Source organism: Dromaius novaehollandiae, chromosome 22 (assembly GCF_036370855.1).
Source record: "Dromaius novaehollandiae isolate bDroNov1 chromosome 22, bDroNov1.hap1, whole genome shotgun sequence".
In the NCBI taxonomy this organism is placed as follows: domain Eukaryota; kingdom Metazoa; phylum Chordata; class Aves; order Casuariiformes; family Dromaiidae; genus Dromaius; species Dromaius novaehollandiae.
Window position 1 is genome coordinate 6,250,787 of NC_088119.1, and position 13,878 is coordinate 6,264,664.

Genomic DNA, 13,878 nt, shown 5'->3' on the forward strand with positions numbered 1-13,878 from the left:
GTTTTTTACGTATGTTACCTCCGGTGTCTTTGTAGGTCCTGCTCGGCGTCGCTCGCCTCCGTGCCACCCGCGAGCCGCGAGTTCGGCAGCCTGCAGCGAGCGTGGCGGCGAGATCGGCCCTCGCCTGGAAAAAAGCATTTTAACCCAGCTGGAAATATCGCTGTTCCTCCTCTCTTTGGCTTTTTTGAAGACCTAGAGACTTGAAAGCCACCTTTTTTTTTTTTTAGACCGCTCTAGTTTTTTATCCTAGTTTTTTATTGCCATTTTCCTCCTGCAGAGCTGCTGCTGTTTTTTTTTGGGGGGGGGGGGAGTTTCGACAGCCGCTCTTCATCTTCGAGCTGCTTAGTTTTAACCTGTTTCCCAGCTTCTGCCCAACTCTTGATTCCCAGGACGCCTTTCCTTCCTGCTCCATGGTTTCCCTAGCTGCTTTCGCGGGCTGGCAGAGCCTCGTTAAAAGTATAAATCGCCGCCGGTTCCTCCTGTCCTGCCGCCGGTCGGGTGCCGCCGGCCCTGCGGGTCTCTTCCCGGAGCGCTCAGACCTGCCGCCTTTCCCGGTTCACAGCTCGAAATTACGGATATCTCGGGGACTGGCGCTGCGTTTTCACCTCTCGCGGATCCTGCGAGACATTCTGAGTCATCTGGGTTCACTCCGAAGCATCTCGGATGCTTAACATGTCCTTTTTTTAACAATATATTTATTTAACATTCTGGTCTTCTGCTGCCGTCTTTGCAGAAGCTCCCTCTGACCTTTCCCCGCTCTTTGCCTTCATTTGTTTTTGCTTCCCACCACTTACGGGCTACACGGCTGCTTCTGCGTTATCAACAGTGTTGACAGATGTCTGTGGCCATTTATGCGCCACTTGGCTTGTGTTTTCCCCCGGGTCCTGGCTTAAATGCGCAGTCAAAACGCGGATATTTCATGGGCCAGTAGCCTGCTTCCGCTTCTGCCGGTTCCCCCTTTGCCGGCGTTTTCCCATCGGCCCGCGCTGATGCGCCGGCTCCGGGATGCCGTTCTCCCGTATACCCCGACCCGTCCGCCTGACGCTACCGCTTCACGTACCCCCGTGCCCACGCGATTGCCCCAACCGTTCACCCTTAACTCCTTTAACGGGCGCGAGGCAGTGGGTGGGAGCACAGGCGAAGGGGAGTCTGCTGATGAAGGCAGTTTGCACGTCAGGACGGTTTGGAGCAGATGATGGAGAAGTCCCCGAGTCCTGCGGAGCTCACTGAGCCGTTAAATCCCAACAGCGAAACGAAGCCCCTGCACGCAACCGGCTGAGGTCGGGAGCTGCCGCTCGGCCTGCCGCGATGCCGAGAGACAGGCTGTTTCCATCCGAAAAATGTCGTTTGCGGTTGTATGAAAAGACCTCAGCGTTTTCACAAAACACCAAGGCCTTCATGTGACTCTAAGGATAAATTTATCACTTGGCTCCTTGGCAGGATTGAGGTAGTGCTGGTTTTGATCCTATCTTTCCCACGAAAACTCATTTTTTTCTCTATACGCTTTTGCAGGCCAGCTTCATGCCGGGAAGCTGGGCGCTTGCATTTCTTTCCGAGCAGAATCGCAGCCAGCGCCTGCATCTCGCTGTCTCTTCTAATGGAACAGTTGTTAAAAATAAGTAATTTTGTTTCCCAGAAGATGCCCGGCAGCAGCATCCATCACTTTGTCCTAATTGACTTTACTTTTGTCAGCGTTCAGGGTAGGTCTGGGCTTGGTGAATGGCCAAATCTGCCATAAAAAAGCTCGAAGAGGGATGATCTCAGAGGCAGAGCAGGGCTGTACGTGGTGTATACGGTTGCATCAGCACTGACATAGTGTAGGTGGTCTCCTAAACGTGTATCCCTGGCCAAAAGAGGTGGCAGGAGAGTCTAGGAAGCACGTTAAAGGCTTAACAAAACTAGAGGCTAACGTTTGGAGCAGGTTTTTGTAGGCAGTGTGTAGTAAGGATCAATTTAGTCACAGCTAGAAGTTTCTCAGTTGTTCCTCTAAATCATCCCGAAGGCCAGAAGATTGTTCGTAAGTAATGAACAAATGCAGAAATGTTCCTTAAGCATTTAAATGGTTGCCAGTATTTAAGGAATTAAAGCAAGATGGTGACCAGGCAGAGCTGAGACCGAGTGAGTACAGTTGCGCATTTCCGAGCTTGAGATTTGATCGGGCAAACGTTCCTGCACCTTAATTTCGCCTTAACAACCTTTTCCTGAGTGAATCATCTCATTGAGACAGAGAGGTGGAACAGCAAAGTGCCACGGTGGGAGAGGAACATGCTGTGAAAGCTCATTTAGTCCTTTAGCCAGAGCGTGATCCGGAAGGGAGATTTCTCTCTGCCTTTGCTGCCATCGATGTCTTTGCCCATGTCCATGAAATATGTTGTCGGACTTCCAGGATTACGGCTGGGCCGTCCCCATTTCAGACTTTTCACACCCCTTTGAGATCCAAATTCTGCAGGAGCTTGGGAAACATCTCCCCAGTTGTGCTCTCTGGTAAAATCTAGTTGTATCAGTGAGGTTTGGAACGTATTTTACTTATTGGCTCCTGCAGACAGCTGTTTTCTGCCTTTCAGTCCAAAAATAAACCATCTTACTCCAGGGCAGCCAGCATCTGTCTTCTCCCTCTTTGCCACCGCGCCGACAGGTGTGATGCTGATGCAATCGATGGGCTGGAAACCGAGCTGATGTTTCTTCCAACCTCTTCCTTACTGGTGATTGACCTACCCCAGGAGCAGCATCCAAGAGGCTCAAGGTCCTGGCGGACTGAGCTGCTGGTGGAGCTGGTGGCAGCGGTCAAGGTTGCGCTGCCTATCAGGGAAGACCAAGGGGGTTGAAATCCCTATTTGGGCTTGCAAGGATCATTCTCTGGATGCTTCCAGAGCTGTCCTGCTGCCCAGGCAAAAGGTTTTGAGGCTGAAGCGTGTTCTCACGTGGAAGAAAATCAGTATGATCAAGAGTGAATGAGTACTGGAGAACATGGGGAGAGAGTGGAGCCCTATTTAATGGGAACTGCTACAGGGAGTGAAGATCAGAGCTTCTCAAAGAGGAACGTCTTCTCCAGACCCCAGTATCCCAGAGCAATGTTCACGTCACATCACCGTGTACCCAAGTGGATCCTCCTGGAGATCCTGGAGAACCAGCTCGGAGCTGATACCTCAGGAGATTTAGCTTCCTGCTGAAGGTCGCTCAGCCTGGAGGAGCTCAAAATAGATCAAGGACCTCCTGATCTCCAGGCCTGGGTCCTGCTTGTGGCCAAGATGCAGATTAATGAGATTCTTTTGCATGATTGGGGCTGGCTTAGTGCCGTGCACAAGGGTCAACAGAGTTCGACTATTAGCAGCTATGAGACCTGTCTGTCTCCTTACCTATAATTTGACGAGGGATGTGGGAGAGGAGAAAGAAAGTAATTAGCAGTTACCCTTGTTAAAGACACTTTATGCTGACCCTGGCTGCCAAGCACATGATGGCAGGAATCTCAGAGAGGCTCTTCTGTGTATACGGCTCGTTTTGCTAAGACACGGTAAAAATAGCAAACTAAGTAGGGATTTTAGCCTTGGCGTGCTGAGGCAACAGTAAATAAGTATTAAATACCTGGGACAACGTGAGGGCTTTAACTGCTGCTGCCCTGCCAATACCCCTCCAAACGAAACAACGGCTCTTTTTTTTATTTTTTCTGAGTGGCGAACATCTTAACCGTTTCGGAGCTGCCTAAAAATGTGGCTTGCGGGCCGTGATGCTCTGCGGTAACAAGGTGAAAACGAAGGGTGTTCTGCACGAGAGTCTCACAGTATTTTCCCTGATAAGGTGTAGCAGCTAAAGCAGAAGGAGACCTCGTGTCTGGAAGCTAAATGGAGCAGACACGCAGACCAGAAATAGCATCCATCTGCCCCGGTGCGTTTGAGCGTTGAGTAAGGTGGACGAGTTGATGCCGCTGAGTCCTTAAACCACTGGATATTATTCTAAGAAATGCTGGAAGACGAGCAAGAATTTCAAGTGTGAGTGAAGCCATGGGAGGGATGTCCTCAAGGCCAACTCGTTGGCTATCTCTTCCCACTTCCCCGAGCCGGTGATGGCTGAGGGACAGGGACGCTGCGAGATGTTTCATTTTCCTGCTTCGTGACACTTGCTGCTCCCTCATGCAAAGGGCCGGTGACTGGTGCTTGCGGATGGGCAGCCTGGGATCATCTTGGGCTCAAGAATAACCATGTTTCTATCGCACCTCAAGGGAATTATAGGAATTTCCACACTTTGTTACAACAAAAGTTACTAATGATGCAAAATGGTGGCTTTTTTCTATGGCCTTTAGCCAAGGGGGACATTCTTGTCCATTATTGCTAAACCTGTCACCTACCAGAGCAGAGATGGGCAGCAATCCATCCTGGTGTCTCCAGCTGGGAGTGACCCAACCAGCCATGGACAAAGTGTTTTGGACGATGGAAATTCTCTCTGGGTTCCCAGCGATGACCTTGGATGAAGCCTCTGGTGCCAGCAGGCGAGTTTTTCATAGGACCTGGTGGAGGATTTCTCCAGGACGTGCGGATCAACTGTCTGCACCTCCCATGGGCGCTGCCTCATTGACGATTCCCATCAAGGCCGGAGAAAATGGCAATAAAACCTTGAGCCCTGGGAGCCTCAGCTCCGGGACCGCTTGCAAGTCCAACTGGGGAGCCCTAAGTGAAGGAAGGAGCTCTCTGCTTCACCCGAACCATCTGTCACTCGTGTCCCAGTCCACGGTGATGGGGCTGCACCGATCCATGGCCAAGTCGTCAGCAACGTTTCCATAAAGCTAAATGGAAACACGGCGGCAGATGGAGACCTGCCAAACGCGATCTGAGCCCTGTTACGCCGCTCCTCGAGATAACCCAGATGTTTGCTGTCTCGTTCAGGGCTTGTTAGCGCTTTGGGCTACCTGGGAACGGCTCTTCTGAAGAGCTGAAGGTTGTCAGAGCTTTTTCCTCATTTTTAATCTGTTTTTTTTCCCCCTTCTGTCCCCGGCACAACAGCAAAGAGGATCCAGGTTATGGCAATTGCATTGCGTTTCACTGGCCCTCGAGGCCGTAACTCTCAGAAATGGTTAAACCAGGGTAGAGCCGCCCTCGCTAAAGCATCAGGAAGGGATCGAGGTCCCTGCCCTGGACCCGGGTACCAGCGCAGGGTGCTGTAGCATCTGGAGAGGCGATGCCGGTGCATGCCTGGCCCCGGCGGGAGATGGGCCGGTGTCCTCGCCAAGTGGCCGGCGAGGATCCTGACGCCTGAGGATGTTTTCCCCAGGTCGTAATTGCCTCTTTGAGGTCTTCTTGTATTAATCTGACATGTCCTTATGGGATGGAGTGGCCCGAGCTCGGCTGGAGAGCAGCTGAGGAAAGGAAAACCTGAAGGCAGGTTCACGAGCTGTCGCCTACGCGGCGGTGCCGGACAGCGCTGCGCGGGCAGGGTCAGCGGGGGAGTGTTTCAAAACCATATTTCAAAGTATTTCAGCTATTTCCAATCCGGGCTTTGTTGGCCGGACCCACCTTGGGTGAGGCCACGTTTCCCGTGAGCTTCTTCTGGAGATGTTTGGGGTGTCCAGCAGGGCACCCGGGCAGGCCCTGACCAAGGAGGGCACCTTGCGCAGACGTGGGTTGGGCGAGGGCTGGTGGCAGCGTGCCGTCCCCAGGCCCACGCAGGCTTTGTCCCTTTGCACGTGGCAAAAAACGTCCCCGTTCCCGAGCTCCTACTGCCGGGGCGTCCCGCAGCGAGGGCCGCGCGCTCCGGGCATGGACGGCAGGAGACGGAGGTTTTACCACCGAATCCTTTCTCTCCTCCGGGAAAAGTCGGGGAGCTGGGCTTGGAGCCGGGGCGCTGGGCAGGTTGGGGCAGGATGAGTCCCCGGTGGCCTCGGGGGACGGGGGAGGATGGCACCTGGCCCTGTGGCCTCTCCTAATGCTCATTTTCCCCTTTTTTCCCCCTCTCCCCGCAGTGAGAAACGCGCTCTGCAAGTCAGCGTCACCAACCCGGTCCAGTGCAGCCTGCACGGGCGCAAATGCACCGTCTCCGTGGAAACGAAGATCAACCAATCGCAGCCGGATTTCACCAGGCATCGCTCCGGGTTCATCCTCTGCGTGCCGGGGAATTAGCATCCCGGGCGGCCCGGAGAGCGAGCCGAGCAAAGACGGACGGAGAAGGGTTTCGATCGCCCTCCCTGGGCCTTCGGCTTTTCGGGGGGATGGATTTGGCGAGCCGCTCGGCCGGGACTTAGTCGCGCACCTAAAAAGAGCTCCAAATTGGTCGAGCCCAAATTCAGGAGAGGGCTTTTTTTTTTTTTTTTTTTTTCCACAACCACATGCAACTAAGGCTTAAAATAGCCAAGGGCCTGTATCCAACATACAGAACAGGCCAGAATATCAGGAAGCTGAATTATTCAAAAAAACAAAACAAAACAAAAAAAAAAACACAGTTATAGGTACTTATCCCCTTTCCCGCATTCATCTCTTGACCCTTCTCCGACGTTCCCCTCTGCGTTTCTGTATGTCGTTTCACAGCCTGGAGGACCCAAAGAGCCCGGGCTCAGAAAAGGGAGATGCTGGCAAGTGGGTCCCCCATTCCACAAGACCAAATCCCTTGGGAAAAGGGAGCCGCGGATGGGATTTGGGCACCGGGGAGCCGCGTCGGGGCTGGCTTCTCCTCCGCGGGCGGCTGCCGTCCCCAGGTCCTGCGCCGGGGAGCCCGAAGCCCTTCGCTCCCTCGCTTTGCACTATGTAGACACTAACTCTGGGCAAGTCCGTCCACGAAGCAAAAGGGGCAGCGCAGACTCGATATTGCAAACGGCTGGGCTGTTCCCGGGGGGATAGTGTTTTTCCCAGGGGTTTTTCCAGTTGGACCCTCATCCTGCATCGGCGACGGGGCCCCCGGTTTTAACAGCGTTGCTTTGCCGTTGCCATCGCCTCTGGACCAGCCGCATGCACTTTTTTATTTAATGCCGGTGCCTTGCGTAGCAGGCTGCTTCTGCGGTGCTGGAGCAGAGGAGATGGGGGGACAGGGGGCTTTTAAATAAATAAATGTGTGTGTGTATGTGTGTATGTGTGTGTGTGTGTATATATATATATATCTATAAAATATATATATATATATACACACATATATACATATTTTTTAATAAATATATATATATATACACACATATATATATAGACACACACAGTGCGTTCTGGCACTGCTGGTCAGGTCAGGATCTCCAGCCCGTCGGCGGTGACCCCGGCCCGGAGGTCCCTGGGGTGGAGGCACCCAGAGGTCCTCCCGGCCCGGCCTCGCTGTTGGTGACCAAGGAGCGTTTTTCGGGGGCTCAGAAAGCCCCGGCAAGGTGCTTCGCCGCCCGAACCGGAGCCCTTTGCCGCCCGGTGCGGGAAAGCGGCGGGTGGCAAAGCCTTGCGGGGTCCCTGCCCCCCCCCGTCCCCTGTCCCCAGTCCCCCGGGGAGGTGACGCTGGACCAGGTCCCCTCAAACACCGATGGACAGCACTAACCGGCGCCTTTGAGGAGAGGTCTAACACTAAAGCTGGCAATATCGTACATGATGAGAGGTGTCTTTATAAAATATATTATCTGTGCCCGCTCTGGTTTTATAGATATACATATATATATATATATATATATATATATTCCTGTTTTTTTCCCCCCATAAATTAACTATTTCTAAATCGTATTTCAATGTTAAGCCTGGGGCGATAATGCAATGATTTTTTTTTTTTTTTTTTTAAAGTCATTCCTATTTTAATGGGTAAAAGACCAGAAAAAAACCTACTATAATGGACTTGGGTTTTTTGTTTACATAATTGCCTGTAATAAATAAAAGACCTATTAGTTGCATCGCGCGCGGTGCGGGCCCAGTTTCTCTCGCGCCGCCGGCACAAATCCGATTTTCCCAGGCGGCGGCTCGTTCGTTAGCGGCGGCGGCCGCAGAAACGACTCGCTGCAACGGGCTTCCGTGTAATGGATGGTCAGTGCATTTTTATTTAATCGGCACAGTACAAAAATAAATAAAAATAAGGGGAGGGGATTAAATTACAGGCACACTGAGCCCCATGACACAGTCTGTCAGGTTATAAACCACACATACTTACAAACACACTATACACATACGTACAAAAATGAGACAAATATAAATTAATAAGTAACAATACCCACCAATTTGGTCAACAAAGATCTACGGAAGAGATTGCACTAAAAAAAAAATAATAATAATAAAAATAAAACGTACGTACACATGTATCATTAGCAGGTTCCAATGTACAGCAATGAAGAGCTTCAAGTGAAAAATAAAAATTAAAAAAAAAAAATGGCACGTTATTTCTCCCTCTCGTTTGCAAGTTTTAACGACTGATGGACCAGAACTAAACTAACTGTGCACACGAAGGAAAAAAAAAAAAAAAAAGAAAAAAAACTTATCAGTCCCCAGGCCTGATAAGGAAATACCAGCTCAAGACTGCAGTATCGGGGTGGTGTCGGGTCTTTGTGCATGGGTGTCTTTTTTTTTTTTACAGCCATCTCTTGTAAGGTTTTTTTTCTTTTGTTTTTTTTGTGATTTTTTTTTCCCTCTTTTTTTTTTTTTTTGAAGACACAAAATGCTCCTTTTTTTTGTTATTTTTTTTCTCTTTTTGCATGCGCAATACCACTGTAAAAGCAACAATGAAAGAAGACCGAAGGGTTGGCGTTTTTCTCCCCCCCTCCCGTAGGTTAGTATTTTTTTTCTCTCTTTTTTTTTTTGTGATTTTTTTTTCGTCGTCCTAGAAGTATTCATATAGCAGCATGTAGATTCCTTTCCTTGCTTGCACAACTCCAGCAGATCCTTTTTTGTTTCTCTACACAACACTTATGATCAGTGCACGATGGGGACGATACATTTCACATTGATGTACATGATACAGTAGCAGTCCGAGTCCCTGCACCGCCACCTCGGGCGGGTCGCGGCTCGCTCGTTCCCAAGAAGAAGAAGAAGAAGAAGAAGAAGGAGAAGAAGAAATAATAAATAAAAGGGCGAAGCGGGGACGCGCTCCGCGCCCCGGCGGTGCTGCCCCATGGCTCAGATGGGGGCCCGGCTCCGGCGGCCGCTGCCTGCGGTTGGCATCTCCCGGGGGGGGGGGGGGGGGACCGGGAAGGGGGGGGTAACCGGGAAGGGGGTACCGGGGGAAGGGGGTACCGGGGGAAGGGGGGTACCGGGGGGGGGGGGGTGTCGGGCCCGGCTCCGTGCCGTAGCGCTCGCTGCCATCGGCTCTGACACGGCCGGAGCACCGGTTTGAGAAACCCTTTCCAGCATTTTTATATATATATATTTTTATATATATAAAAATACATATATAAATATATATATATATATAAAAATATATATATACACACACACATATATATATATATTTTTTTCCCCGTACCTGCTCTTTGTCTGCATTAACGCCGCGCCCGTCTAGCCGGCAGCTCCTTGCACCTCTGCCCCCCCCGCCGCGGCTGATGAAGCCCCCCCGGGGGGAAGGTTTTGGGGGGGGGGGAGGCGCTTGTGACCTTCAAGCCATTAAGAAAAAAAAGCCCAACTTGTCCCTGCGCCGTGTCCGCGCCCGGCGGCTCCGGGGGGGGGGGGGGGCGCGGGGATGGAAAACGGGGGGGGGGGACCGGTTTTTGGGGGGGGGGGGGGGAGGACACACAAACCGGAGGGGCTCGGCCGCCGGAGCGTCCCCGGGGGCGGCGGCGGCGGGGCCGGGCCCCGCTCACCGGTCGAGGCCGATGAGCAGGCGGCCCTTCTCCTCGGCGCCGCTCTCCTTCTTGAGGTCGGCGAAGACCTGCGTGAAGTAGTGCGGGTCGGCGTTGACCTGCAGCATCTTGGGGCTCATGAGGTTGATGATGGAGAGGCAGCGGTCCCAGAAGGCCTCCTTACAGCTCTCCACCAGGAAGGGCTTGAGCGGGTAGGAGATCTCGTTGCCCATGTAGGAGTAGGAGAGGTACAGGCAGGTGAGCAGCACGGCCTGCAGTTCGTGGTCCGAGGCCACCTCGGCCGAGATGACGTCCCGGCACAGCATGTAGAGGAAGACCACGTTGGCCGGCGTGATGAAGCCCTGGTCCTGCCAGCCCTGCAGCAGCAGCGAGCGGTCCACGGAGCGCAGCCAGAGCACGGGGTCGGTGGGCGAGAGGTGCTTGAGGCGGTAGCAGCGGCGGCAGAGGAACTCGCCGAGGCAGCGCAGCAGCTCGCTGGTGGACGCCTGCACCACGACGCGGCGCGGGGTGGCGGCGGCGGCGGGCGCGGCCGGCGGCGCCTTCTGCGCCGAGGCGAGCGCGGCGGCGGCGGCGGCGGCGGCGGGCGGCGGCGGCGCGAAGGTGGCGAGGTTGGCGCAGGAGAGCGACTTCTTCAGGTTCTCGTTGTTGAGGTGGGTCACGTTGCTCTGGTAGCCGCCGTTGGGCTGCACCTTCTTGGAGCTCTTCTTCTTGGCGGAGACGGCGGCGATGCGCTTCCAGGGCAGCACCGAGATGAGCGAGTGCCGCTTCAGGCCCTTCTCCTTGGCGTTCTTGCTGTTCTGCACCGCCGTGTAGTGCCCCACCGTGGCCGCCCCCTCCTCGAACAGCGGGGCCTTCCGGTAGCTCGGCGACAGCGACAGCACCGTGCCCATGGCGCCGGCCGACCGGCGGGCCCCGCCGCCCGCGCCCGCCCCGGCCCCGGCCCCGGCCCCGGCCCCGGCCCTGGCCCCGGCCCCGGCGCGGCCCCGCGCTCGCTGCCCGCTCCGCCGCCGCCGCCGCTCAGCGCCGCGCCTCGCCCCGCCCCGCCGCCGCGCGCGCTCCCGGCGGCGCAGTGCGCGCGCCCGCCGCCCACGGGCCCGCCCCGCGCCGCCACGTGCGCCCGCGGCACCGGCGGGGAAGGGGCGGCGCCGACACGCCCCCGCCCGCTGCGGACACGCCCCCGCCCGCTGTGGACACGCCCCCTCCCGCTGCGGACACGCCCCCGCCTGCTGCGGACACGCCCCCGCCCGCTGCGGACACGCCCCCGCCTGCTGCGGACGCGCCCCCGCCCGCTGCGGACACGCCCCCGCCTGCTGCGGACGCGCCCACGCACGATGAAGACGCGCCCCCGCCCGCTGGGGACACGCCCCCGCCTGCTGCGGACACGCCCCCGCCCGCCGAAGGCACGCCCCCGCCTGCTGAAGACACGCCCCCGTCTGCTGCGGACACGCCCCCGCCCGCTGAGGACACGCCCCCTCCCGCTGGGGACACGCCCCCGCCCGCTGAAGATACGCCCCCGCCCTCGTGGACACGCCCCCGCCCGCTGAGGACACGCCCCCTCCCTCTGCGACACCGGCCCCGCCTCCGCAGCCCCGCCCCCGCCGAGGCCCCGCCCCCAAACCCGATACAACCCAGAGCCCACGACTCCGCCCCAGCTGCGGCCCCGCCCCCTCCCCTGAGGCCCCGCCCCCCGCGGCCACCCCGGTTGGTGCAGGGGTGGGACCTCCCCCCCCGGGGCTCGGCCTGTCCCGGCCACCCCGCCCCGGGGCTGAGCGCCGAGCGGGGCCACGGACCGGGCCCACGGAGGTGGCGCCGGCCGCTGCCCTAGGGCCTGGGTCCCGGCTGGTCCCAGCGTCCCGGCCGGTCGCAGGCCGAAGCCGAGGGCACCGAGCACTTGCCAGACGCCGGAGCTGGTGGCAGTGGGACGGGGCTCGGGCGTCCCGTGCAGGCAGACGGAGGACACAGCAGCCCCGTGGGGCAGCGAGCTCTGCGCAGCCTTGGCTGGAGCACGGCAGGGGGGAACCAAAAAAACCCCCGGGCCAAGCGCCCGAAACCTCGCTCTGCCCCATCTCAGTCAATAAACGCAGGCTCAGCAGCCGCGATTAAAGGCAGCGGCGTTAGAAAGGCGCCTGAGCCGGAGTATTTTGGCTTCGGGTGCCCACAGCCTCCATTTTAAACCGGGGCGGGGGGAAACGGCGTTCAAAAAAACCACAGGGGCTCAGCGCATCGCTGCCCCGGCTAGAAACCCGCGGCCGCCGAAGGCCGCCGGCTCGCCGCAAACTGTAGCGACACTCAAAGGCTGCTCGGGAGCAGCACGGATTACGTAAGGGCTCCTGAGGAGGGAGATGCCGAAGTTTGGTTTCGCTGGGGAAAGCCAAGTCCGGCTTTTAAAGCCTTTGATACCGACCAGCAAAGACACCAGCCCTGCGGTGCCGGGTTCGGCTGCAGAGGGCTCGTACGTATCTACACCCAAAAGCCACCGCTGGCCCAGACTCGCGGCTGCCTCTGTCCCCCTGCAAGGACGCAGACGTCTCTGGCAACCCCCAGCATCTCCCAGCTCGCCTTCTTCAGCTGACGGGCGCAACCGCATCGTCCCAGCACACGGGGAGCCGAGAAGCCCCCGGGAAGGAGGAGGAAAAGGGCTGTTGTCACCCAAACCACCCAAAACTATCCTAAGGTGGCACCACCCAGGCGTTCCCGGCCAAGCCGTCTCCCTGCAGCCTGGTTTGGGCCCTAAGCACATAACAAAACCGATTTTCCGATGGATCCATCTTTTTCACGCCCAAGCTAGAGCATCATTTTTCTTGGCCCCTCGGTTCCCACACTGGGGACCCCGGCATCGCTTCCCCGGCTGCCCCGACCCGAGCACCGGCATAGTGGATACAGCCCCGTTTGGGCACCAAACGCCCGGGCGATTCTTTAAAGTAACATTTTGTCCCGTTAGCGATTCACGCCCAGAAGTGCTGTCTGCTCCTCATAACCCGGTTTTGGAGCCAGGAATGTTTTTTCGAAGGGATGGTCAAAAGGTAAATATATCCTTTTTGTAAACACTTTTCAAGGCCTCCTACATCACCGTCAGTAATAGACTGTGCAAATCCAGTCCGACTGGCACTTCTGAATCCTGTTATTACTAAGAAATCCCTTTGTCCATTAAAAATATGACAGGGTCCCAAGCGGCACGAAATTTGCCTTTGTGTAAAAGCCTGCTTTTTAAGTTAAGCCTTTTGAAGTTGAAGCCAGAAGGGTTTAACGAGACCAAACATTCTGAGCTTTTTTGGCCCTAATTTTAATACGCTTGGACTTGGAACACAGGCTCTCAGACGCCTCGGAAAATCCCAGCTTTCCTCCGATCGTTTGAACAACTAACGTGCAATTAGCCCTCCTTCAACTCCCTACGTTGAAAAAGGCATCGCCGCGGACCTGCTGCAACTTTGTTGCTCCAAGTCCAATTCTCTCAGCCCCTGGCGAAGAGGCCTTTCTGCTCCCCCAGCCGTTAGCTGCCGGTTTAGGACCCCGATATATTTTTCTTGCCCTTTGAGAAATAGCAAGCAGACCTGAATGCTGTTGTTGCCAAGGGCATGCGTGACTTTATGGCAATCTCTTTTACTCTTCTCCACCTCCACGCTTTGTTTGCTAGCGTAATTGCTGCGCGCGGAGGCTTCAGATCCGTTTCCATGAATGAATTTCCACTGATTCGCCTACGATTAGCGACCTAAATCAGCAATTCACATCCGCCGCAAAGCGTCCCCAGGGAAAACCGCCGCTTAAGTGGCGTTGCGGTGAAGTGGCCAGAGCAGCTTTTGGGAAGTATCTTACAAGCTATATATAGTTCAAAAACTGAGTAAGAAACCTAGGAATGGAAGCGGCACCTGAAGCCGGACGGCAGCATCCTCACGGTCCGAGGCCGTGGCCAGGCTGCCAGGTCCCGGCTGTGCGAGCAGCACGCTGGCTTCCCTTCTCAAGCAGGGAAGCTGAAAAGGGCTCAGAAAAGTTTTACAGCATGAAACCAAAGACGTTCGATTCAATTTTAGGGAAGCTGAGAGGTAGTCCGACTACGGTTATGATTACGTGCAGACAGGAAGGTCACCGACAGCTTTTCAGTCTAGTGGAAAAGGCATAGCGAGAGCTTATGCTGGAATCTGAAACAAACCAGA

General features: G+C 55.7%; 2 protein-coding genes across 2 annotated transcripts in view; one reads left to right on the forward strand and one right to left on the reverse strand.

Annotated features, from left to right (window-relative positions):
- MYO1D (myosin ID) overlaps positions 1-8,314 on the forward strand; it is a 149,726-nt gene extending 141,412 nt beyond the window's left edge. Inside the window, exon 22 of the mRNA XM_064524453.1 lies at positions 5,951-8,314. Coding sequence (XP_064380523.1) covers positions 5,951-6,107 — 157 coding nt within the window. The 3' untranslated portion in view covers positions 6,108-8,314. The remainder of the gene's footprint in view (positions 1-5,950) is intronic.
- Positions 8,315-9,162: 848 nt separating this feature from the next.
- CDK5R1 (cyclin dependent kinase 5 regulatory subunit 1) lies at positions 9,163-10,794 on the reverse strand. Its single transcript, XM_064524454.1, has one exon. It carries the CDS (start codon positions 10,615-10,617, stop codon positions 9,724-9,726), a length of 894 nt encoding a protein of 297 aa, XP_064380524.1. The 5' UTR covers positions 10,618-10,794; the 3' UTR covers positions 9,163-9,723.
- Between the last annotated feature and the right edge of the window lie 3,084 nt (positions 10,795-13,878).

Excerpts from the sequence above, each read along its gene's own strand:
- CDK5R1 (XM_064524454.1), bottom strand. The coding sequence starts at position 10,617 with ATGGGCACGGTGCTGTCGCTGTCGCCGAGCTACCGGAAGGCCCCGCTG.